At 38.9% G+C, this 27865-nt stretch overlaps 1 protein-coding gene across 1 annotated transcript; it reads left to right on the forward strand.

The window, feature by feature from the left end:
• LOC104606380 (calcineurin B-like protein 1) lies at positions 1–26546 on the forward strand. Its single transcript, XM_010271532.3, has 9 exons — positions 1–196; positions 675–825; positions 3039–3121; positions 11718–11777; positions 23486–23594; positions 23687–23739; positions 25157–25237; positions 25951–26063; positions 26163–26546. Exons 2-9 carry the CDS (start codon positions 747–749, stop codon positions 26224–26226), a joined length of 642 nt encoding a protein of 213 aa, XP_010269834.1. The 5' UTR covers positions 1–196; positions 675–746; the 3' UTR covers positions 26227–26546.
• The last annotated feature ends 1319 nt before the right edge of the window (positions 26547–27865 follow it).

Below are 27865 nucleotides of genomic sequence, written 5' to 3' on the forward strand. Positions count from 1 at the left end.
AGGTGATTGGTATTTTGCTTTTGCCTTCTCTTCGGAATCGGATACAGGAGCTGATTTCACGGTCCATCTATGAAAAAATTTTGAGCCGTTCGATCGATCACTTCGCAATATTTCTTCCGTTACGACTCCTAAACCCTCTCGAGTTTTTTCTCAGTTTCGTCGGAATCCGGCATCTCGCCGGCGAACTCTCCGTACTGTAAGTTCCGACATTTCCTTCGCTTTACATTCTCTTCTTTCTCTTTTCTCGTTATTTGTATATTTTTCGAACGTTGTTCTCCTTGTAATAATGTCATTTTCTTGTTAGTTTTGGAGAAATTAATTCAGTGGGGTGAAAAGACATGGGTTTTTAATAATTATTTGGTATAAATGCTTTCTACCAGTTCTTGGGTTGTGTATATTCTGGTTCGGTTTAACTTCTCGATTTTACTAACAATATTTTCACGGGAATTTTCCAAAATGCACCTTAAGATTCGAAGGTATTCTAAGAAAAGTCTGTTTTTCAGTGCTTCTTTTTTATTCTTCTTTTGGTAGGTACATATAACTATGTATTTAGTAGAGAAATTTATTGTGCAATTAATATTTTTTTTCTTTCTATTTTGGTTAATGTTATTGATAATTTTGTATTATTTATTGATATGCTGATGATGGTGGTTGAATTTGGGCTCTTTTGCAAGGTTGAGATGCTTCTTTAGGAATTACAGTGAAACCTGGGCTTTATAGTCTGGGAGTGGCCTTTTCTTTGGTAAATGGGCTGCCTTCATTCAACAGCTAGAAAGCAGTTTTCAGGTCACGAGGACCCTGTAATTCTTGCATCTCAAACAGCTTGTGAGTCGTGATAAACCGTTTAGTCTGCGTGTTTATTCAATACATGAAATTGTAGTAATTCGAGCTGTGCAATTTTGTTAGCTTATTCCATGCAACATTTTATGTTGCGATGATTTCTTATTCCTATTGCATTTAGATTGATAATTAAGGGTATCAGTAGAAGAGAAAGAACAGAAGAGAGTCGTTTTATTTATATTGATTAAAAAACAAAAAGATATGTTGTGAAAAGAACAAAGTATAACTAGAACTGCAAAGAAATCAAAATGAGAAAGAGAAGAACACATAGAGGATTCAATTCCATTACTTCTAATCACTTGTTACAGCCCTATAGGGACATTGTACAATTGACCAAGATACCCTTATAGGAACATTGTACAGACAACCTTAGCATACCATGTGGGCCAGGGGCTCTCTATCCCCCCTAGGAATGGCAATGAGCGGGTTCGGGGCAGGGGCCATATTCCCCATTCCTGATCCCGACTTTGAAACAAATCCTTGTCCTTGACCCCAATCCCCGATGGAGATGGATTCCCTATAGGGACCCGAATCCCCATAATTTTTCAATTAAAAATATTTTTGAAAATAAATTTACTTAAAATAAAGGAAAATTTTAAAATATAAATAATATTTAAAATATATTTTGATAATATAATAAAAAATATTTAATTGGGGTCAGGGAAAGGACTTCACTCATCCCCGGCCTTGATTGGGGGATCCCTATTAATCCCCATCTCCGTCTTTGCCCCTACCAAGGCAATCTCTGTCCCTGACCCCATCGGGTTGAGAAGGTCAGGTACCCAACGGGGATGGGGAAAATTGCCATCCCTACCCCCCAACACCTTTTTGGGTACAACTTGGGTGGGTTGGGCTGGGTTTAAGGCCAACCAAGCTCAACCCTAAGAATTGGGCCTAAGACCCAAGCCTTGATGGAGTCCAAGGTCAAGATGGTTTGTCCAACCCAAGCCCAACACAAATTGAAATTTGATACACTTGTGTTGGGCTGGGCTCGGGTTGGTCAATCAAGCTCAAGCATGCTTATTAGGCCCAAACCATTGAAAGGTTACCCTAAACCTATTTAGCATCAATACTTTAAACCATTAAATAGGAAGGTTTTATATTTTGCGTATATGCATGCATATATGTACCTACTTTGGGTTACTAAGATTGGGCCAGGCCTGGGCTACCTAAGGGCTAGGCCCACATCCATCCTAAGGACCGAAAATCCAAGTCGAGCCTGTGTGGAATTGTAGGCTAGGTCAGTTTGGGGTTGGGTTGGGCCTACCCAAGTTGCACCTATAAGACCCCTCCTTTTCCTGGTGTGGTATCCTCAGCTTTCTTAATACAAGACATTCTTCAAGTCCAAAAGATTAACATGTCTTATTTTTAATGCTTCATGGGTTAGTCATTTTGCCTATGAAATATGTCGAAGGGACTGTTCAAGCTTCAAGGTGATACCTAGATTGATCAAGATTTCCTGAAGCTCCAGCAATTTCATTGAGGAATGTCTATTTACCTTTAAGCAGAACCAAGACTTTTTCGTTTTTGTTTTTCTTCATTTGCATTTGCAAAGAAATATCCTGGAGGAGGCGGATTCTGCACAGACCACTGTTAGTTTATAAAATGAAATTGAGCTACATTTCTGCTTTCTTCAATAAGAATGAACCATGGTATGCCAACCAAAAAAATAAAAAGAAAAAATTTAGACATGCTACTCGGACACTATTTAAGGCATTATAAATAGCATCCACGTTTTCCTGATGTTCTGAGGTTTCAAAAAATAAAAACTGATTATTGAATATGTGCAGTGTTATTTTAAAGCTAGGAGAAGAGGTTCTTGCGTTGCTGAACGACCATGGTTAATTAGAAAATTTAGATAAATCCATGGATGTGCTCAATGGAATAAAAGTAAAATCAGTGAAAATCTAGAATATATCCTTACAAGTATTACATACTTTTGGCATGTAACATTGCTAGGTATAGTTTGTGCAATGCATAACTGGAAGATGTCTTTTATGTTTCTCTCTAACCATCTGAAAAATGGAAAATTGCCTGTGTGGTTAAGACTTCTAAAGCTAACCTTCTCATTGGGATTTGTAATCTTATCTTAGGCATTATCGAGTTGATGCCATCTTCTGTTTAAGGTCTTTAAATATGGTTTTTTCCTTTGATTTAATGCTTTAGAAACTTGACCCTTTTTTTTCTTGATTTTCCAGTCAGTGTCAGTGAAGTTGAGGCACTGTTTGAACTGTTTAAGAGCATTAGTAGTTCTGTGGTTGACGATGGGCTAATAAGTAAGGTAATGTCCAATGGCACATGCATATTCATCATGGCTCCATTTTCTCTGAGCTTTATCACTTGTTATTAGAATATTGAGATGTTCTATTTCCATGCATATCTTAGCTTTTTCTGGCTTGTTCTTACCTTACATCAGGTTTCTTATTTGTATTCTTTGTCATTCAGGCCATGCAGTTGGTGCTAATTTTATCCTATGCTCATCTAATCTATCAATTGTTTTACAAGGCTTTATTTTACCATGTGCTTTAATGTCCTCTGCTAATTAAGAAAGGCAGAAAACTCTAGGTGCTACAATAATTATTGGGTATCTGATTAGCTGGTTTGCAGTTTATCTGACCAATTCATGAGCTTTTGTGCATCTAAGCTGTTCTATATTACTAGTGGCATCTTCTGATAAGACATGATGATCTAGGCTCCTTTTGTGTGATAGGCAAATACCACTTAGATTGAAAGGAAAATTCTATAAAGCAATTGCAAGGTCAACTATGCTGTATGGAGCAGTGTTGGACTGTCAAGAAACATGTCCAAAATGAGTGTAGCAGAAATGTGTATGCTGAGATAGATGAGTGGGAAAACTAGAAAGGATAGGATTAGAAATGAAATCATTTGCAGGAACGTAGGAGCAGCCCCAACAGGTGATAAAATGAGAGAAAGTAGACTAAGATGGGTCAGTCGTGTGCATAGAATACCATAAACAGCACCTGTAAGAAGTGATTTTTTGCAAGTTGAAGGGGCTAGAAGGGCTATGGTTAGACCAAAGAGGACATGGGTAGAAGTAGTAAGAAATGATTCAGGTGCCAATAATTTCATAATGAATATGGCAATAAACAGAACAGAATGACAAAACTGGATTAATGTAGCCGACCCCAATAGTTAGGATAAGGCTTAGATGATGATGATGATGATGATGATCTAGTCTCCTTTTCTTATCAATGTGGCCACTAGAATTGAAGAGTCTTGGTTTGACTTTCCATCACCAATTTGTTGCTGATTCATTGGCTTTCATTGGTGGATGGTTTTGTCACTCTTTTCTCCTATCAATAACCTTCATATCATCCTTCTTTCTGTAGTTGTGTAGATCACCTTTAGAGTTTTTTACAACTGTAATTCATGCTGTCCTGCACCACCATAGAATTGGATCATCTTCCATATTGCACAAACAGAAGGAAGTTTCTATAGCCAAATGAGAGTAGGGCAGGGTTGCCATGAAAGAGAATTAGTAGTTGTTCAGTACTTAGATGACTAGTATTTTTAATTATACCCACTTATTCCAGGACAATAAAAATAAAGCATGAACAGTATCTGGCCAAGCTGTGGGTGCTAATACACAATGCTAACTGTTAGTCTGTTATTCGCATGGATTATATGCTGCCAATGAAAGAATTATTCTAGTGTCCAGGAGAACCTGTATTACTTGTTAACCAGGACTCGTCCTTGTTCTGTGTCTTGAAACGTGAACAAGGAGGAAAGTTCACCGAAAATGTAAGACTACTTACTAAGAGAATAATGTAGACATATGAGAAACATTTAAAATTGGTGAAGAGATATTAAAGAGAGTAGAAATCACTATTTGCTGATTCAGTCAAGCTTCTTGTGAGAGAAAGAGAGGGAAGGTGAAGATTTCAGCAGTAGAGAAGGAAGGAGAAGAAGAAAAGAGTAGGAGGTCAACTAGAGTTATGAGAAAGTTAACCCTAGCCGCCAGCCCCTCATTATATTTATATTTAACTTAAAGATGAGATATTGCAAGGATGCCCTTAGTAGGGCGGCTACTAAAACTGAATAGTCACAACTTTTAAAAAATAAAAAACTAATGGGCCGAAGGCCCAACAACTTCCTAATTAAATAAAAACAAACTAAAGACAAACTGGGCCACTCAACAAAACAAACCGGCCCACTCAACACTCCCCCTCAAGTTGGGAGTAAATGTCACACATGCCCAACTTGTGTAGATCATGCTCTAGCTTGTTCTTTGCAACACCCTTTGTGAGAACATCAGCGAGCTGCAGATCAGAAGCAATGTATGGAAGACAGACTTCTCCAGAAGTTACCCTTTCTCTGATAAAATGTCCATCCACTTCAATGTGCTTAGTTCGGTCATGCTGGACTGGGTTATGAGCAATGTTAATTGCTGCTTGGTTATCACAGTATAGCATCATGGGTTCTTCTGCCTGTACACCAATTTCTTCTAACAGAGAACGGATCCAGAGAAGTTCTGAAACTCCATACGCCATGGCTCTGTATTCGGCTTCAACACTTGATCTTGCCACCACTGTTTGTTTCTTACTCTTCCATGAGACTAGGTTACCCCCAACTAGGGTGCACACTCCTGAAGTTGATTTCCTGTCATCAAGGCATCCTGCCCAATCGGCATCTGTATAAGCCTCTAGTTTCAACTGTCCATGATCAGTAAACAATATGCCTCTGCCTGGATGTCCCTTCAGATAAGCAAGGATCTTGTCAACTGCCTCCCAATGCTGGACTCGTGGGGCATGCATGTATTGACTTACTACACTCACTGCATAGGAGATGTCTGGTCTTGTCATACACAAGTATAGCAGCCGACCCACAAGTCTCTGATATCTCCCAATGTCCTTTACTGGTTCACCTTCTGTTGCACTGATTTTATGGTTCTGATTAATAGGGTTGCTAATTGCCTTTGTTCCAAGCTTCCTTGTCTCTTGAAGAAGGTCCAAGACATACTTCCTTTGAGAGATAAAAATTCCATGTTTTGATTTTGCAACTTCGATGCCTAAGAAGTATCTCATTCCCAGTGACAATAATATCATCCACATAAACAATTAGGACTGACACCAAAGATCCCCTGTGCTTCATAAACAAAGTGTGATTGGATTGAGTTTGAGTGTAGCCAAAATCAATCAAGGCCTTTCTGAATCTGTCAAACCATGCTCTGGGAGATTGTTTCAAGCCATATAGTGACTTCTTAAGCCTGCATACCTTTCCCTTTTCAGTATCATTGTAGAAACCAGCAGGAAGATCCATATACACTTCTTGCAGATCCCCATTTAGGAAAGCATTTTTCACATCTAGTTGAAACAAGGACCAAGAGTATGAGGTAGCAAGGGAAAGGAGTATCCGAACGGAGGTCATCTTTGCAACTGGCGCAAAGGTCTCTAAATAATCAATGCCATAGGTCTGCGTGTATCCTTTTGCGACAAGTCTTGCCTTGTACCTCTCTATACTTTCATCTGCCTTATATTTTATTGTGTAAACCCATCTGCATCCAACCGTCTCCTTGCCTTCTGGTAGGTCCACAATGTCCCATGTCTTATTCTTAATCAAAGCATCCATCTCTTCCTGCATAGCTGTCTTCTACTCAGGTTTGGAGAGAGCCTCACTAACACCCTTGGGTATAGACACATAATCAAGAGAAGAGAGAAAAGCACGATAGGATGGAGAAAGTCCACTGTAGGATAAGTACTGTGAAATACAATGAGCAGTACACTTTCTCTTCCCTTTTCTAAGAGCAATAGGGAGATCAAGGTTATCGGTAACAGAGTTAGTAGGATCAATGGGAACTGAAATAGTAGCGGGATCAAGAGGAATACCTGAATCCATATTAGCTGAATCTGGAGTCTCCAAGGGATCGACAGGAAGTGGTGTGAGTTCTGCTGTAGTGGAATCAACCGCCTTGTGAAGTCTCTGTCGTGAGTAATGCTGAGAAACAGAGCGCAAAGGAGGTGGCAAGGTAGGTGGCACCGGGTGGTAGTCAAGCACAAGAGGTGACATAGGGACTGGAACTGGGAGAGGGATAGACTGCCGACTTACTTCCCCAAAACACTCCCCCTGAGAAGGATTCTGTGAGAAGAAGTACATGGATTAAAAAAAGGTGACATCCATGGTAACATATCGGTTCTCAGAGATTGGATCATAGCAGCGGTACCCTTTCTGATTATCTACATATCCAAGGAAGACACACTTCTTTGCCTTGGGATCAAACTTCGAGCGGTGAGGATCAAGGATGTGTGCAAAGCAGACACACCCAAACACCCTGAGAGGAACATGAAACATCTCCTCCTGAGGAAAAAGAAGGCTGAATGGAGTGCTGAATCCAAGTATACGAGAAGGCACCCTGTTAATCAGATATACTGCTGTGAGAACTGCATCACCCCAAAACCGAACCGGAACTGTAGATGTGATCATCATGCTTCTTGCGGTCTCAACAATGTGTCTGTTCTTCCTTTCTGCAACACCATTCTGTTGTGGACTGTAGGAGCAGCTGCTCTGATGGACAACACCATATTCTAACAAGTACGAGGCAAGATGTCTTTCAAAATATTCCCTGGCATTGTCAGATCTGAACACCTTTATTCTTGTTCCAAATTGTGTTAGTATCATCTGATGAAATTGCCGCACCAAGGATGGTACTTCATCGCGGGATTTCATCAGGTAAATCCAAGAGTATCGAGAGAAATCATCCACAAATAGGAGAAAATAGCGATAGCCTCCCATAGAAGGAACATAGTAAGGACCCCACACATCCGAATGAATAACATCAAAAGAAGAAGAACATCTTTTATTACTAGGTTTAAAAGAATGTCTACAATGCTTTCCAAGTTGACAACCTTCACACTTCAAACTTGACAGACTAACAGACTCAAAAAGTTTTGGAAACAAAAAACTTAAAGAAGAAAAAGACAAATGTCCCAAACAATTATGCCAAAGCATAATCTGACTCACAGATCCTGACTCATTGTCCCTGCTAACATGATGACTCTGGTGAGGGAACATCCAGGAGGTAGATTCCATTCACTTCACGACCACTCCCAATCGTCCTCTTTGAATCCAGATCCTGCAAAATACAACGTCCAGGAGAAAAAATTACTGAGCAGTTAAAATTCTTAGTCAAACTACTAATAGATAACAAATTTGTGCTCAATCTGGGAACATGAAGGATAGAGGGTAAACAAATAGAATCATTAATCTTGACAGATCCCTTCCCAACAATAGGAACATGGGATCCATCAGCAATGGAGACTCTATCTTTGCCAGAACAGAGCTGGTAAAAGGAAAAAATAGTGGAGCTATGGGTCATGTGCTCTGAGGCTCCAGAATCTATAATCCAAGGAGGTCCCTCCTTACCTGAAGCGGAAACATAATTTGCAGTGACGTGTGAACTACCTGTGTGAGCAAAGGAGGTAGAGTGAGCTCCACCAGTGCCACCTGTACCTTGTTGTCCGCTTGCGACTGAACTAGAGCTAGCTGTATCCCACTGGTTCAGAAGTAGCCCATACCTCTCAAGTTCGGCCCTTACTGCAGCAGTTGCAACAGACTCCAAAGCAGCTGTAGTAGGAGGGGTCGGAGTGTCACCGGTTACTGCCATGTGCGCATTTCCCTTCTTATTTCTCAATCTAGTCAGCACAAGATGTGGGTGAAGCTTCCAGCAAGTATCTCTTGTATGTTTAGGCTTCTTACAGTAGTCACAAACCAAGTCTCTTTTGTCTTCCTTCTTGATTTCACTGCCACTTTGTTTAGGTTTCACAACACTTACCATGGCAGACTGATCAGAAATTTGGGTTTTCATCATCACATCCCTCTTGCAACTTCTCCCCTGACACAAAAGCATATGCTTGGGAGAGAGTGACACTATCCCTGGAAAGAAGATGCTGCCGTGCAATATCATACTCAGGGTTAAGGCCAGCAAGGAATTCAAACACCCTATACTTCTCTAAATGTCTCTGATAGGTAGCTGCATCCTTGGTAGTTTCTCAAGCAAAGGTCTCCAAATGGTCAATTTCCTGCCACAGGGCCTTAAGGGCTGAAAAATAGGCTGCAACAGATCTATCTCCCTGCCTTGTAGCAATAATCCGATTTCTCAGTTGATAAGCCCTAGCAACATTCTCCCTTTGTGAATAGGTTTCTGCAACCCCATCCCATATTTCCTTAGCAGTGTTTGCCCATAAGAAATTTTTACTTATATGTGGCAACATGGAATTACACAACCAAGTCATCACCATATAGTTTTCCTGCACCCACTGGGAGTTGCTAGTTTAGGGTTTCACCTCTTCACTAGTGATATACCCTAATTTCTCACGAGCCTCAATGGCCATCTTTGCAGATTGTGACCATTCCAAGTAGTTTGCACCATCCAACCTAACTGTAGTAATGGTTCCAGCCCCGAAGGGGTCTCCAGCACCCCCTCCCACTGGTCTCATTTCACTCCCGGGCTTATTTTCAAATCTATGGCCCTCCATGCTTCTCAAAAAAGGTAAAGAAAATAACTAAAAATTGCAGCAAGATCAAACAAGACACCTTTTGGAACCAACACTTTCTTGGTGTCCTGGGCTTTCTTCTCACAAAAGATTCATTTTCTGTGGGATGGGAGAAGAGAGAGAAAAGACAACCGCCCTCTCTAGAAGCCTCCAAACCACGTGGGACTTGAATCGCTCCTTACAAAAAACTCCAAGGAACCCTAAAAAACTAGGGCGCCACTTCCTAGGTCAAAATTGAAGAGTCCAGCAAAAACAGGACTCTTCCCCTTTCTCCAGTTTTTCCTGATTCAGATGAGAAACCCTAGACCAGCTACAGGGCACACAGATCGATCAAGAAAATCCAAAAACTGAGCTTACCTCGATCAGCCTCTTAAATCACCATGCAGTCGGCCGATCTAGGGCTGCATGAGAGAACAACTTCAAGAACCTTCAACCTGCTCTGATACCAAAAAGAAATCACTATTTGCTGATTCAGTCAATCTTCTTGTGAGAGAAAGAGAGGGAAGGTGAAGATTTCAGCAGTAGAGAAGGAAGGAGAAGAAGAAAAGAGTAGGAGGTCAACTAGAGTTATGAGAAAGTTAACCCTAGCTGCCAGCCCCTCATTATATTTATATTTAACTTAAAGATGAGATATTACAAGGATGCCCTTAGTAGGGCGGCTACTAAAACTGAATAGTCACAACTTTTAAAAAATAAAAAACTAATGGGCCGAAGGCCCAACAACTTCCTAATTAAATAAAAACAAACTAAAGACAAACCGGGCCACTCAACAAAACAAACCGGCCCACTCAACAAAGTGGATTCTGTAGGGATAACTGACAAATGGGTATCATCATCTCTAGCAGTAACATGTTATGAAGCTCTTGGATAAGCAAGTAGTTGGATGGATGTAATGATCTAGTAGGGATAGCAGAATTTGGAAACCTGCCCCTTCTGGTTTTTTCAATTGCTCTTCATTCTATAACATTTTGCTCCAGACCTCTAACCGTACAAGAAACTTTCCTTCAAAGGAGGAGTGGAGTAGTCATGTACCTCCAAAACTTCAGGCCTTTTGTTGGGAAGTGGTACTCCAAAAAACAATACCTTTGATTTATTGCAGAGAAAGAGGCCAAATATGTGTCTCTCCCACCATGTTTGTAGCCTATGCTTGGATTCTAGTGAGACAATTTCACATTTACAGTTTACTAACCTCTTGTCCCTTTTTTGTTCTTTATTTGGTATTGGTTCTCTTTTCTCTTTGGTTGCAGGTGGATTCCCCCCGAGCCACTGGAGCTTCTGTATTGTGGTCAGTGTGGGAGGAAAGAAACAATAGGATCTTCAAAGATAGGTGTAGATCCAAGGAAGAGGTTGTGGAAGGAATAACCACTAAGGTTATCCGTTGGTTGAAATCCTATGATCTTTTTAAGGATTTCTCAGCTGAAGACATTTATAGAAACTAGAGTACTGTGGCAACTACAACTTCTTCCAAACCTGTGGTACAGGAAGTTTGGTCCCCACCGACACAACAGAGGGTAAAACTGAACTTCGGTGGGAGCTCTATAGGTAATCCGGGCCCATCTGGTGTAGGAGGTGTTTTCAGAGATAATGAAGGTAAGATAATGGCATTATATTCAGGTCTAGTTGGAGCTGGAGATTCCTTGAGAGCGGAAATCTTGGCACTATATCAAGGTGTAAAACTGGCCAAACAATTGGGGCTATAGCAGATTGAGATAGAGGGGGACTCCAAATTGGTAATTGGGTGGATGCAATCAGGACAGCTGGGAATTTGGCAATATAGATAGCTAATAAGGGAAATGCTTAACATAACAAGGGAGGTGGGTGTTTGTTTCAAGTGGGTAAGGAGATCAACAAATGGTTTTGCTGATGCCTTAGCTAAACAAAGGACTGCAAGGGAGAGACTTTACTGGGCAGTGCTGTAATGGTTGGTGTTTATTAATCAACCTCTTCTAATAATTGTTGACTCCTGTATCTCAGTTTTAAATTATCTTTAATGAAAGTTACTTTTTCTGATAAAAAAAATCTGTAGCATTATGGTCAAGTGTTGCCACTGTTGCAACGTATATGATGTTTTGGGTTGATGGGTTCTAATAGCTTACACACATGACAGTGAATGGTGCATTTGCATTCCTTGTATTCCTTTTTAACTTTTGGAATATGCAATGGTTCTGTATCAATATGTCTTGGTAATATAGGAACCAGTTCAAAACTATATCTAATTACCTAAATTGTGTGTTTTAGTAATTTCTTATGCATTTCTAGTACATAATGTTATCAATGCTTGTTGAGTATTCTGAAATTAAACTTTATTATATTTGAGAACCCTGATTCAAGAGGATTGTTAGTCACTAAGTCTTTCTGTACATTCAGGAGGAGTTTCAATTGGCTCTTTTTAAGAATGGAAAGAAGGAGAACCTCTTCGCAGATCGGGTATTACATTACATCCTTTTATGTGGTTTAGTAGCATCTTGTTTTGCATAAGCATCTTGAGTTGAAATTGGTATTCTCTTAAAAGAAGGTTGTTGGCTACAAGCTACAAATAGATTGAAAGCACCACTTAACTTGTGGTTGAGTTATTCTAAGTTTCTAACTTTTTAAAGTTTTTTTTTAAACTTTTTTCTTTGATAAGAAAAAAGAATTTTACTAAGTACAAGTAAAAAGAAGAGAATGCATGGTGAGTTTATGACCATTAGCTCCTTGGGACAAGAAACACAGCCAGAGAACTAAAGCCTAGGTAGGTTAGCCTGTAAACACTGCAAAAACTACAGCAAACACGAGTAGTCTCACTAATTAGGCAAAGGAACGAACTTACTGACCTAAGAACCCAGACAAATGAGAAGTTCATTCTGGTCCAGCTTCTCCAGTGAACTAATGAAGTGACTAGATGTGCTCAGCCTGCTAGAGTCAGCAGCCATCTAAACAATAGCAGCCTAAGAATCTCCACCCGTCTTCTCGAATCCTGTGGATAACAAGTCTGAGCCTGAGATAGAAGCCCAACTACTCAGTTTGATGAGGTTTCCAACATTACCATGCTAGAGAAAGAGTAAGAGATTGATGCAAATTTTTTTGATAATTAAATTTCATTAATTATAAACAGCAATTGTATATATGATTTAAATATACCCTTTTGAAAGTATTGCCAACACCTCACCCCTTCAATTTCACTTGACAACTGAGCGTCCCCTCCCCCCCCAAAAAAAACTAAATAACTAAAAAAACTGATTGCCCCTTGTTTGACTAATGCATCGGCCATGAAACCTTTGCACAAATTGGATTTTGACTTGCAAACCCAAGTTAATCCATTTAACTTTCTTTAGTTCATACCTATAGGTTCACTTGCATACCCAAGCCGCTTGTTCAGCAACAATCACTACCTGTGAGTCACCTTCAATGATATGATCAATTTGCTGACTTTCATTTCAGTAGCCCACTGCACTCCTTGTATGGTAGCCAACAGCTCAGCCCTTGAGGAATCCCCAACTCCAATTGGACCTGAAAGCATGACAACTAATGTCACTTACCATCTCGAAAACCCTTTTCCAAACCTGAAGGTCCCAGATTACCAAGGCTGCTGCTTTCATCAGAATTAAACTTTATGTAGTCCCTCTCCGGAGGAGTCCATTCCTTTGGAACAGTTGGTTACAAGGTCCCTTTGCTACAATCACCAGTTACCAGAGGTCAGTGATTCCCCATAGAAAACCTGTAACAGTTGAACTTTGTGGTGTTTGAGAAAAGGGGGATCCAAGCCTTTCCAAATTCTATATGATGAGAAATTAGCTAAATACCTCTTTTAAGTTCCCAATAGTTGCTGGATGGTACCTGGTGAGCAATTGTAATGATGATGAAGATCAAAACCTCTTGAGCGTTATGGGCACAATCCAGAAAAGATCTTCACGTTTCTGTTCTCCTAGATGCCCTTGAAACTGCAGCCTAAATGCTTTTTTTTTTTTGGTAATGAAAATTCAAACAACTTGACAATATAATCAATGATTATCCAAAACTAGCCGGAGGAAATCTTTGCTGATTGCTGAAGGTTCCAAATGTATTAAGAGTGTAAGAATAGTTCAGTCGAACTAGTTTCAGAGGTAGAGAAGAGAGAAAGAGAGGAGAGAGAGAAAGAAGAAGAGAAGAGAAAGAAGTGTTGAACTGAAAAGTCAAAAAGACTCACCCAGCCAACCATATATTTATATGTCAAAAACAATGTACAAAGTCAAATATGCCCCTGCTTAAGTATGGGACATGTAATTAACATAATACTTAAATGGAAAAGACTGAAATGCCCTTCCTTAGCAGACTCTAACACTCCCCCTCAAGCTGGAGAATATATATCATATAATCCCAGCTTGTTACATATATAGCTCACTCTTTCCGAACTCAACCATTTTGTGAACAAGTCTGCCCACTGATCACCTATTCTCACATGCTCTGTACTTACGACACCATTAAGGACTTTTTCCCTTACAAAATGGCAATCTACCTCTATGTGCTTAGTCTTCTCATGAAAAACTGGATTGGATGAGATGTGAATTGCAGCTTGGTTGTCACAGTATAACTTCACGGGTTTGCTTATTGAAAACCTGATTTCTTGCAAAAGATTTTTCAACCACACCAGTTCACATGTAGTGTGTGCCATGGCCCTGTATTTTGCTTCTACACTACTCCTTGCTACAACAGTCTGCTTTTTTCTCTTCCATGTCACTAAATTTCTTCCAAGAAAGGTGTAATAACCTACAGTGGATTTCCTGTCCGGTACTGAGCTTGCCCAGTCTGCATTTGTATAGCTAATTATTTCAAGACCACCTCCTGGCTTGTATAGTAACCCACGACCTGGAGCCCCCTTCAAATACCACACAATTCTAAGAACTGTGTCCCAGTGAGGAACTCAAGGGCTTTGCATAAATTGGCTTACCACACTAACAACAAATGAGATATCAGGTCTAGTAATAGTTAGGTAATTCAGTTTTCCCACTAGCCTTCTATTACCTTCTGGGATCATCAAATAATTCACCTATATCACTGCCCAACTTCACATTCGGTTCCATGGGGGTTTCAGCTGGTTTAGCACCTAATCTCCAATAGGTCAAGAACATATTTCCTCTGACATAGGTTTATGCCTTGCTTCGACCTAGCAACTTCTATACCCAAGAAATACTTTAACTTCCCAAGATCTTTTGTCTGAAAGTGATCTTGTAGAAAGACTTTCAGTCTATCAATCCCAAGTTTATCATTGCCAATGATGACTATGTCGTCCACGTAAACTACTAGCAAGATCTTCTTGGCTTCAGAATCATAGCTAAATACTGATTGGTCAACTTGACATTGTCTCATTCCAAACTCTTTCACTACTTCACTAAATTTGCCAAACCAAGCATGGGGAGACAGTTTGAGCCCATAGATTACCTTCTTGAGCTCACACACATTACCATCCTCCGCTGAGCAACAAACCCTGGTGGTTGCTTCATGTACACTTCCTCTAGAAAATCACCATGGAGGAAGGTATTTTTAATATCAAGCTGAAACAAAAGCCAATCATTCATGACTGCTAAGGAAGGTATTTTTAACAGCGAGCTGAAACAAAGGCCAATCATTCATGACTGCTAAGGAAATCAACACACGCACTGAGCCAATCTTAGCAATAGGGGAAAAGGTTTCCACATAAGCTATACCATAAAGTTGAGAATACCTTTTGGCAACTAAACGGGCTTTTAGCCGTTCCACTCCCATCTGGTAGATATTTAACAGTATACACCCATTTACAACCAACAACATGCTTACCTAGGGGAAGATTGGTGAGTTCCCACATATGATTGTGATTAAGGGCAGAGAGTTCCTCTTCCATAGCTTTACGCCACCCTGGCGAGGTAAGAGCCTCTTGAACATCCTTAGGTGTAGATACATAAGATAACAGAGAAACAAACTGGCGATGGGAAGTGGAAAGGTGATAAACAAAAGCATAATTGGATATGGGGTGTAGAGTGCAACTACGTTTACCTTTCAATGCAATAGGAAGGTCAAGGTCAGAAAGCAACTCGGGTGTGGAAGAAATTGTATTTGTTGACAGAGTAGAAGCTAGAGGAGGTGTTGGTCTCTGTCGGTGAGTATACACTTGATGGATTGGTGGCCTTTTAGTAAGTTGTTGCATTGGAGGAGGTGGAGACTCAGTCACAACGGGAACAGCATGAATGAGATTATCAACTGGAAGAGGAAGAGGAACCTCTTTGGGAGGAGAAATATCAGGACCTGAGAAGTACGACACAAACTCAAAGAATGTAACATTAGGACAAACAAATGATTTCCGAGTAATGGGATTGTAGAATTTATACCCTTTCTGAGTACTAGAGTAGCCAAGAAAGATACACTTAATGGAGCGTGCATCCAACTTATCTAGACCAGGACCAAGATTCTAAACAAATCACACATACCCGAAGATCCTGGGAGTCAAGGGATATATGGAGACGAAGTGGGAAACAAGATAGAGAACGGGGAATGACCATCAAGAATGAACGAGAGCATGCGATTAATGAGGAAACAAGTGGTAAGCACATCACTCCAAAAATGTTTAGGAACATTCATATAATGAAGAAGGGACTGAGCTGTTTCAAGTAGATGTCGATTCTTCCTCTTAGCCACCCCATTTTGTTGAGGAATATTTACGCATGATGTCTGATGAATAATGCAATGTTGCTTCAAATACTGCTGAAATGAAGTAAGAAAATGCTATCTGCCATTGTTTGAATGGAGAATTTTAATTGAAACACCAAATTGTGTACGTACTTCAGCATGAAACTTTTGGAAAATGGAAAATAATTCACTCCTTTCTTTCATTAAATAAATCAATGTCATTCTTGAACAGTCATCAATAAAAATAGCAAAATACCTATGACCATTATAGGACTCAATCCTAATAGGACCCCAAATATCTGTATGAACCAAAGCGAAATGACTCAACATGCGACTATCAACTCTAGGACTGAAGGAAACCCAACAGTGTTTCCCATACTGACACGACTCACACTACAAAGAAGACAGACGACTCAATGACAAAACAAGTAGCTTGAGAGCTTTAAAAGATGGGTGACCGAGTCTATAATGCCATTGGAGAGGAGTCAAAGAAGTTTGAAGAGCAACTATAGAACCACCACCGTCAATTTAATACAATCCACCAGTTTCATTCCCTCCACCAATCTTCCTCCCCGTCTTGAGATCCTGAAAAACACAATAAGGGTAAAAAGTGATAGAACAATTGAGGGACTTGGTTAGTTTACTAATAGACATAAGATTAAGGGGGTGTTCTGTAGTGTAGATGAGAAATTGGGCGGTGTGTTTTCATCCACACCACACAACAGGGTGTGGATTAAAACATACTACCCCTCAACAGAGTAGTTGTTCTGCACCGTGGACAAAGATGTATGGATTGAACCACACCACACCTCCGTAGGCCTTCTGCAATATGTGATGTATTTCAATCCACATCCAGTGTTATGATTCCATGCATCTTAGTTACAACATTTGAGATAATCTATATTGTTAAACATTAAAAACAATAATGTATTTTTTAGTAGTATACATAATAGAAAAATATAGTAAACTGCTAACGATATTAATAATTAATAAAAATAATATTAAATAACAAATAATAATATTAATAATAATTAAAAATAAGTAATAATATTAATGATAATTGATAATACTTGTTCAGGTGGTTGCTAAGCTGGCCAAGGGCGCCACGTGGTAGATTCCGTGGCCGCCCTCTTCGGACCATGTCAACATCGTCTCCCAGAATTGCGTGATGGAAGAGCGCAACCAAGGAGTGTCCCACACAGATAAGGCAATGGACAACGTAGGGGAAAAAGAAACTCCCCAAAGACTTCGGCGGATGGCCTCATCCCAACAACCCTGGAAACCTAGTCCGACCAGAACACAGATGTTTAGCTATAAATAGGCATTCCGCGCTCGAGGTAAGGGACCTTTGGCTCTACTCACTCAACACCCCTTTTATCTCTCCGGCTCGGAACTAGCATCATTCTAATCTGCCCATCCTGGCTGACCCTGTTACCTTACTAACTTGAGCGTCAGAGTGCCTACCCTGGGAATAACTCCTCGGGCCTCTGACTCTTCCTATGGTTGCAGATCTTGGTGTGCAGCTTCGTCCTTCCATCTCGGCCTCGTGTAGTTGGCAGGACTATTTGACTGCGTCCTCGGTTCAAAACACCTTGGATCAGACAACATCGATACTAACAATACTATTAATAATATTTAATAATAATTAAAAATATTAAATAACAAATAATAATATTAAAAATAGTTAAAAATATTATTAATATTAATAAAAATAATATTTGAAAATTATTAATAAAATAATACTAATAATAAGCAACATTATTAATTATTGATAACATTAATTGATAAAAAATAATTATTTATATTAATAAAAATAGTATTCAAAAGAAAAAAACTCTAATTCCATGGTCGTTGTTTTTTACCACCTGGATATGAGTTCCACCCACCATCAGGTTCCTTCGCCTCACTACCATTCCTAAACTTAATGACCATGATGCCGGATTTATCCGTTCCTTAGCAGATCTGCTTTGCCCTTGAATAAATAGTTGTCGGGAGCCCCCCAATTCCCTGTTCTCACCTTCGACCGTTGTTAAACCTGAATTCAAATAAAGGCCTGGATGTGATGGCCCAACACCATTCAACTCGGATGGAGGGCTAGGCATGCTCATATTGAATGATGGTTGGGAGCAAGAGGGGTCGGGGGTTGGAAAGCCCACTATTTGTGGCACCAAAGGGGCTCCCCTTGAATCAACCATGTATGGAACATAGCCAGGTCCATACATAACTGGTGAAAGAGATGCAGAAGGCCCCAGGTGAAGCCACTGTAACTAAACACCGAAGGTGTGGGTGTATATATCATCACTGGATATGCTATAATGCCATTACCTAAGCTTGCTGAATTGGTTCCCATCACATATTCAGCAACCTGCCCATTCGGCAAGGACGACCGAATTGGAGATAAAAACTCCTTTTATTGACCTTCACTTTTGTACCCATGATAGAGATGACAGGACCATTCATGCCTTGGGAAGTTGATTTCATCTCAGCACATCGACCATGAGAATCATCGAAGACAGAAAAGTTGTCATTCAAGTCTATATTCCTCATTGAAGGCTGCCTTGATGATGAAGCTGAGGAAGGAGACGATCTCTGCTTGCCATTACGGTGATGATAAGGGGATTTTTTATCCATCCTCCAGTCTGGTGATGGGGCATCTTCATTTTCATCAACACGATTCAAGTCCAGCTTGAGTCTCTCTGCCCTTCTTGAACTCACTTCAATGGATGATTCCCCGGAAAGAAGGCCAGGAGATACTGACATTTGTTTCATCAGTGTTGTATCAGTGACCTCATCGTCAACTTCAGCCATGTTCTGATCAATATCAACAACATCCTAACATCCTGCCTCTGTTTCCCTCGATAAAGGTTGTCTTCTCACCATCCAAAGTCCTGTGGGGAGATGGTGGGCGGAAAGCACATCCTAGTGCCCCCTCTACAGAGGAGTCACCAAGTAATGCGAAGCATGGGATCAAGTTGGAAACAAATGTCCACAGTAGCATGGACCTGTCCATGAGAAATAACCACAGATGATATTTTGGCCTGTGGTGTAGACTAATCCACGATATAGTGTGGTTTGATCCACACCACAGTGCAACCGAACTATAGGTTTTGGCGTTGCGCATTTCTTAATGTAATTTATCGTGGTGCATCCACACCACCGAACACCACCTAAAAGGAAACTTGGGTACATATAAAACAGAAGACAAAGAGATGTAGTGTCAACATTACCAACACCATAAATGGGGGAAGTAGAGCCATTGGCTAGGGTAACAGTATGTGATGTGGAGGTCTGAGAAAGAGAGGAAAACACACCTGGAGTCCCGATCATGTGATCAGAGGCTCCAAAGTGAATTATCCAAGGGAAGATTTTTATGTCAAGCAAGCCATACCTAAATGAGCAATGGTGACAGTATTCTGATGTGAAGTAGCCTAAAGGAATATCTCATACTCATCATCTCCTTTCTAGAAGTAGTTGTGACTGTAGAAGGTGTTGGATCAATTGGTTGATTATCATTGACTTCACTACCACCAATAGTTGCATGATGCCCATGCGGAGGGTGGTCCATGCAGATCATAATAGAAGTTAACCGTGCGTCCTTCTCTTCCACAGTGTGTACATTTCCTAGTAGTGCTAACTCTTCCTCTGCCACAACCTCCCCCTGAATCACGACCTCCACCATTGCTACGACCAAACATAGGGTTACCACGCCCCCCCCCCCCTGGGAATTGTACGACCACCTCCTCTGCTTCCATAAGCTCCTCCTCGAGTTCCAACAAGTGCTGATCTGTCAGGAGGTATGGTACTCTCTGTGGGACCAAGAGAGATCCTATGGAGACAGGCAAGCACTTCCTCTAGAGTAGGGAGGGCAGATCCACCTAATACCTGTGCTATGACCAGTGATTTAAAAGACGTGCGCCTGATGCGCTCGCTCACAGAAGCTCCAAGAACCCCCAATTTGGTAATGTTGTTCATTCATTCATCCTAATAAAATGTCTTCTTAAAAAGCAATTAAAACTATAAAATCATTGTTTTTTGTGTGAAAAATAAGAATTTAAGACCTAACATGGACTTGTTTGGGCTTTCCTCGAGGGGCATGGCACAAAGGCGGCATGTAGAATCAGGAATGTAATATGTTTTACATTACATTAGCTACTTGAAGTAATGCAATTGAGTGAAAAAAGAGATTAGAGGGTTTACATGTTTGAAAATGTTTTATATGTTTGATTTTATTTTTAAATTCTCATTTGAATATGCTTTACATCTTATGTTTATGTATTTTAATTTTAGATAATAAGTGTTTTAAAACATTATTTTAAAATTTAAGTTTATGTTTTTTATTAATATTATGTTTAATATTTTTTATTTTTTTTATCTTTTTGAATTTTCCGACTTTTTTTTTTATTTTTTAGCACTTTTTTTTTTTTGTATTTTTGCGCCTTGCTTCAAAAAGGTGCATGCCTCGCCTTGCACCTCAGGCGCAAATTGACCCCTGCGGCTTTTTTGCGCCTTGTGCTTTTAAAACACTAGCTCTGACAAGTTCATACTCTGATTTCAGCCACACTAAGAACTGGGTAACATCAAGTTGCTCCCTTTGTTGTTGCTGAATTTTGACATCCGGAGTTAAGGGATGATAGACATTAAGTTCATTCCGAAGATTTCTCATACTGGCATAATATTCTTCAAGGGTCTGATTTCTCTAAGAACATGAAGTTAACGCTGATTTTAGGTTCCATGCTGTTCCACAACCACGTCATGATTTGAGCACCCTCTTGCTCCCAATCATTAAAACCCGGAGATTCAGCAGTGGGTTTCTCCTCCCACACATGTTTTACTTAACCTTAAGAAACACTTCCACCGACTTGGCCCATGGCACATAGTTTTCACTGTTGAGTTTGATGGATGTCATCTGAACACTTCAAAATCAGAGGAAATCATCACACTCGATTTCTGGTCACTACTAACATCTCCCATTGATGCCATTTCAATTTACAAAACTGGTTCTGCCCATCGAAAAAAAATATATATCAGTCCCAAACACTTGACTATTGTTCTTTGAATACTACACCAACACACTCACTACCGTACAGTGTCTCCTCATCCAATCACCATGATCTTGCCTGAGCACATATTTGGCCACTTATGTTAACAAACGAATTCATAACCACCATAAAAAAATATCCCTCTTGAAACTGCTCAATAGAGGGTTCAGACCACCATGACTACAACCACACGACCACCAAGGCTGTCACGCATGGTGACAGCAGTCCAGAAATTTTCTACTAGGGTTGCCGTACTCCCCCCTTCACCTGTAACTAGGCCATCATAACCCTAGGAACACCTGAGTAGGTTGTCGCAGACTTTTGGGAATTGCCGCAGACCAGAAAAAAAATAAAAAATAAAAGAAAGAAAGAGGAAAGAGGAACTGATCGAATGAAGCTGTAGTCTCCCTATCTCCTTTTTATCGCCGCTCTGATACCATGTAAGAATAGTTCAGTCGAACTAGTTTCAGAGATAGAGGAGAGAAAGAGAGGAGAGAATGAAGAAGAGAGGAGAAAGAAGTGTCAAACTGAGAAGTCAAAAGGACTCACCCAGCCAACCATATATTTATATATCATAAACAATTTACAAAGTCAAATATGCCCCTACTTAAGTATGGGACATGTAATTAACATAATACTCAAACAGAAAAGACTGAAATGCCCTTCCCTAGCCGACTCTAACAAAGATTATCATGCCTTCCGCTGTACGTTGGAAGCATGGTAAGAAAGGAATCTTGGCTTCAAGCTAAAGAAAGATCAACGAGGTGGATCTGTGCACATGCAAATTCCTTCACATGGATTGGATTCTGGTGCTATGTGACGACCTGGATAGAATTTCATTGAGGGGATTTCTAGTCTACTCTTTTATGTTCTTTTCCTCCTTTTCTAATACTTTTTTCTTTATTGCTAAGTAAACACTAATATCATGATGATTCTCCAAAACATAAGGAAGGTCCCTGCCCCTCCAAAATTTGGACTTTCTGTTGGTAGGTGGCTTAGAAGAAAATCATCACTTATAATTTGCTTACAAGAGCAATAGTTCATGCTTATCCCTTGTGCCTCTCCTATGTATGGAAAGTGGAACACCAGTAAATCACCTATTACTCCACTGCAGACATAGATCTGAAACCGTTTCTCTGAGCTCTTTGATGTCCATCCCACCTCCTTTTCAAGACATATGGGACATTCTTGACTTCCTTGGAACATGGCATAATTCCTACCTTAAAGGCTGCTTGGGGTCTTTGGGAAGAAAGAACTTCTAGCACAAAGAGAAGCCTCGCAACATATTTTAAAGTATAGCAATTTTTTTGAGTTTAAAAGTTGAGAGTTTGTATGACCATTTTCACTGGGTGAATCTCCAATACAAGGTGGATTATAGGACTAATTTGCACTGCAGGAGTTGAAAACACATAAAGTAAGATTTTATGGAACCCAAGGTGTGGTTTCTTAAAGAGATGCCTCTAAAACCCATCTCCAATTCCTTTGTTCAGGAATGTAAACATTCTATTAGAAAATCGAAAAGAGAATACAAGTGGTATATTGAAGGGATAAGACGAGAGGAAAAATAAAAATAACCCCTAAAGTTCTGGTCCCCAAAGGACTCCAATAACATAACTTTATAGACTCAATTCCAAGTACATAATGTACAGCATACAAAAGGATGATTACAACTTAAGAATCTCCAGTTGGGGAGGGGGTGGCAACAGTGAAAGTATTGGTTTTTAAGAAGGTAAGTATCATTTTACCATGCTAAAAGGAGTGATATACAAATCAGATTATGTACATCAAGGGAATCTACAAAAGTGCCATGCCACCACCAAGGTCCACCACCCCAAAAAAGAGCTATTCTTAGAATCGCCTGAATACCTTTCTAACAGCCAGTCAAAAGTGAATCACCCTTGTAACTTTCTTAGAACAGCATCCTGAGAAGCAATTTTGTTCTGGAATATGAATGCATTTCTTTCTTATGGGACTAGCCAAAAGATTGCAAAAAGGATAATATTTTGCAATTCCTTTTCCCCATTTCTTAGACCATAAACCTGCCGGCAACTCAGAGTATCTTCGGTGGACCTAGGGAAGCATTGGCTGTTTAGAAAGATTCCCAAGAAATGAACCCACTTTTGTGTGCTGAATTTACAGTGCATAAATAAGTAGTTTCCATCTATATTCTCATTGGAGCAAGGAACTCAAAAGGAGCTAGACATATAAGCTCCTCGTAAAAGTATTGTTTCATGTACTAAACAAAATGATAACTTTTAAGTAAAAAGCACCAAGGCTCAAAATAGAAAAAACAAATTTGGGGCTTCTCCAGTATTGTCAATCTGGGATATTGTCATATTTTGGAGTGTGGATTTACCATTTCCTGATAATATTGATTGGTCTGGCAAGTATTTGAATGTTAATCTGATCTGAAGAATTTTTTTATTTCTTCTGTTGCTTAGAATGCGTTTTTTGAACTTTGATATTTTCTATGTTCAGATTTTTTACCTGTTTGATGTCAAGAAAAAGGGAGTCATTGATTTTGGAGACTTTGTACGAGCACTCACTGTTTTCCATCCTAATGCTCCACAAGAAGACAAAATAAACTGTAAGTTTCTAGGAGCTAGTAATTGACCTTAAATTTCCAAAGCTAGAAATGTCAACGCCACATCTAATATCAAATTTAATATGCCATTGTAGTTTCATTCAAGCTTTATGATTTAGATGGCACAGGATTCATTGAACGCCAGGAGGTCAGTTGAACTTTTTATTATTTATATTTAATTTATTGGGTGACGTTTCATGAATTGTATGAAATAAGTGCCATGAGGACCGAGGTTCAAAATATTGATATGACATGCTGTGCATCAGGTTTGAACCTTACTTTTTTCAGTCAAACAAAACTTTGCATATCAACAGTATTGATAGTTTGAACCTTGATGAGGGCACAATTTTATTTTCTATCTACATAAAAAATGTCTATGCCTCTGCAAGAGATGTCTTGCCATCTCATTACAGGTTTTGCTCCATCTTACAAAATCTATTTTGATTAAAACTTCTCATATATTTTTAAAAGCTCAATCTATTTTATATCTATTTTTTTTTTCTTTTCCTGAAACCAAAGCAATGGATGTATCTTGTTAACTATGTTTTTATCTCTTTCTTAACTTGTTAACTATCTTTTTTTTTGTTTTTTGTAAATCCTATTTAGATATGAGGTGTTTTTTTATTGTAACATCGATGCTTTGCCATTGTTATTGATTTGTCAGTTCAGATAGTAAAACTCAAGATCACACCTATACAAGCTTGAAAAATACCCAACAACAAAAGCCTCTCTTGTTACTACCAATACTTACGTACATATTGAGGTTTTCTGTTCATTTACTTAGGCCATGTTTGGGAGTGCTTACCTGGGCTGGGGTCACACCATTAAGCACTTATTGGTATTTGGAAAATAAGCCCGAAATAAGTGCTTATTTTAAAAATAAGGGCTTATTTTTTAAACCCAAATTTCCAGCTTTTTTTAGTACTTATACAATAAGCACTTATTCAATTTTTTTTCTTCCAAAATTATCCCTAGTTGAATTTTAAAATACCACTTATAAAATTATCCCTAATTGAATTTTATAAAAGTACTTTTATAAAAGTGTTTTCATAAAAGTGCTTTTATAAAAGTGCTTTTATAAAAGTGCTTTCATAAAAGTACTTTCATAAAAGTATTTTAATAAAAGTACTTTCATAAGGGTATATTTTAAAATTTTGAAAGAAAATGAAGGACAAAATAGTCACAAATGCTTATTGGAGAAAAAGACTACCAAACACCCAATATGAAATAAGTGCTTATTTTTTAAAATAAGCACTTGAAAAAGTTGGGTGCCAAATGCAAATAAGTACTCATTCGAATAAGCACTTGTTTTTAACATAAGCACTCCCAAACATGGCCTTGTTCCTTTTTTTTTGTTCTTTTCCTTATTTTGGAATGATCTTGGGTTTCTATCCAGTAACAAGTGTTTTAATTCTTCTTCCCATCTTTTTCCAAAAATGTATGACAAGGAGAATACATGCCACATTATCCCTATTGTGAAATTTTATTGATTCAGTATTAATATCTTTTTAATCTCCTTATCAGTTTATTTATTTATTTTTATTTTTTGAACGTGGTTTTGGCAGGTCAAGCAAATGTTGATTGCACTTCTCTGTGAAACAGAAATGAGGTTGGCTGATGAGACCATTGAAGCCATACTTGATAAGGTGCATTGTTACCGCAGAAATGCTAGTAATCTACCAATTGTATTAGTGTTCCATGTTTTTAATGAAATCTTGGAAACCAATCCCTTAGCACTATTCTAATTGATGGACTATACTATTGCCCAAATATATGAATTGTGATCTTATAATTGAACATTCAAGAAGACTTAAGGTGGATTAGGCAGCTCACTCCAAGGAAAACAAAGTTCAAATTGAGTGAATGCTTACTCTGTTTATTTCATATGTTTAAGCATGATATTATCTGTGCAACTTTGTCCAGGACAATTAGGTTTGCATTGGATTGATGATTAGGTTAGGTTTAGGGTTGACCCTAAGCTGACCTAACCCAGCCAGATTTGCTTCCCTACATAAAAAATTCAGTCAATTAGTTGGTCCAGGTGAATGGGCATATGGCACATACCATGTAGAAATGTTTTAAGAATGAATATGGGGCTATGTGTTTTTCCCTCACTGCAACTAAACTTTAGTTTATATGCCATGGGTATCTGATGATATTTGAACAAATACCAATCACTGGTTTGTCCAGGTGAACTAGAATATATACTGTAGGGAACCAGGAAATATTGTACCAACACAGGTTTAGGGTTGTTGACTTCTAGTGTTTCCATTCTCTTTATTTGTTTGGAGAAGAGGTTGGGTCATGGGTGGGAGGGGGGGGTAGCCTTGTTTACTGAGCTCAAAGATTTTGTTGGCAGACATTCTTGGATGCTGATGTAAATCAGGATGGGAAGATTGACATATCCGAATGGCAGAGTTTTGTTTCTCGTAACCCATCATTGATGAAAATTATGACCCTTCCATATCTCCGGTAAGTTTGATGCTATCTCAATTTCATTACAACAATAACATTCAGTTTCTTCCTAAATTCACTGTAATCTTATTATATTTTCTGCGATAAAATATGCAGGGATATAACGACAACTTTTCCAAGTTTTGTGTTTAACTCAGAAGTTGACGAGTTTGCTACATGAGTGCCTACTACCATCTATCTATACTTCATCTACAGAGAAACTATGGATGTTCTTCTGACTCAACTTAGACAAAAGGCTGAGAATATTAGTGATAGATAAGGTTCAGTCCCACCTAATCTACCCACTAAGGGTAAAAGAAAAGTCTTTTCTTTTTTGACATTAGTAAAGGTGCAGATGTTGTCTTTATGAGCGTAGGTCACAATTAACTGACAAGCTATTTGTGCTAATTGTCATCAATTAATTAATTGTAAAGCTATTTGTGCTAACTGTTCATAGTTAGTTCTATCAATCCATCTATTATTGTTTTCTTAGGGTTGCAATGATACTTCAATCTACTCTCTGATAAGCCCCAAGTCAAATTTGGTACTTTAATCAGATAAAAAACTGCAGAGATCATAAAATCCTAAAAGCTTTACCCTCTTCAGAGAGCAGAAAGGTCCGAAGCCGAAACCTTGTGCTCAAAGTTCAATTCGTGATCCTACAGTAATAAGATGAGCTGCACGACGTTCATCCCGCTTGCTGTTCTGTTTAGATTTTAGAATGTATAAGCTTTATTTTTTTGGTAATGCAGTTAAGAATGTATAAGCTGCTATTACTAATTTCATCCCTAGGGTTAGACTTGTCACCTGCTTCGTTGAGTAAATTTCCAATGTAGTACTTGTGAGGTTGTGATCTGTGCGGTTACCAATCTCCCAAATTCCAAATTTCCAATGTAGAGTCTGAAAAACATCTTTTTTGTTTTTCTAACTCCAGAAACAGTCATACTTATACCTTCCAAATAATATATAATTTTTTATTATATTAATATTTAAACTTAAGGAAATAAAAACTACACATAAAATTTTGATGGCTAGAACTTAGATGCGTGTATATGTATGCATGTAGGTATGAATCTAGATTTGCTGAGTACCAAATACGCAAATATCTGGCATTTTCAAATAAGAAAACTGCATCCAAAGCTTTTGAGATATGACCAAAACCACCCCCTGGTAAGTTCTGATATATTATTATTTTCTTCATAGTTTTTATCTATTATTGGTTAGTTTATAATTTAGTACAGAGTCAAGGAGATTAGGATTCTTATGCCTCAAATCAAGGGGTAAAATTGGCAAATGAGGGTGCAGAAATTATAGCGTTAAACAAAAGGATGAACTAGTGAAAATTTGAGATGTTCAACTTGACATTTTGTTGTAAAAGTCCCTACGTTGATTGGTAAGTGTAACTTGTAAAATAAGAAAAAATAGAAAATAAATAGATCATGTGATGTATATGGTGTCCGCTACATGAATCCTATTGTCAATCTGCTCTATTTAAAGTCATATCCATTGTTAAATTATTAGTGCTTAAATCATTTCTTACTACTCATGCCCATGGTGCAATTACTCCAACAAGGGCTCATTTGTTAATTGGTCAATGTGGAACTTCCAAGCATTCTTTTGCATGGAAATGTAGGGTCCCGGAAAATTGAACTAAACCTCCAATAAATCTTTGAGCCACTTTTCCGAATAAGTTTTGCCTTTCTTCGAGGAGGGTAAATCACTTACCCATGTAGGAGGAAAATTAGCTAAACTATTGTAGAACTAAAATGTCTCTGCTAGCACAAAAAAGTAGGAGATTTTTTTAGGCTGTGTTTGGTTGT

This window comes from Nelumbo nucifera, chromosome 6 (genome assembly GCF_055504915.1).
Source record: "Nelumbo nucifera cultivar China Antique chromosome 6, China Antique-T2T, whole genome shotgun sequence".
Taxonomy (NCBI): domain Eukaryota; kingdom Viridiplantae; phylum Streptophyta; class Magnoliopsida; order Proteales; family Nelumbonaceae; genus Nelumbo; species Nelumbo nucifera.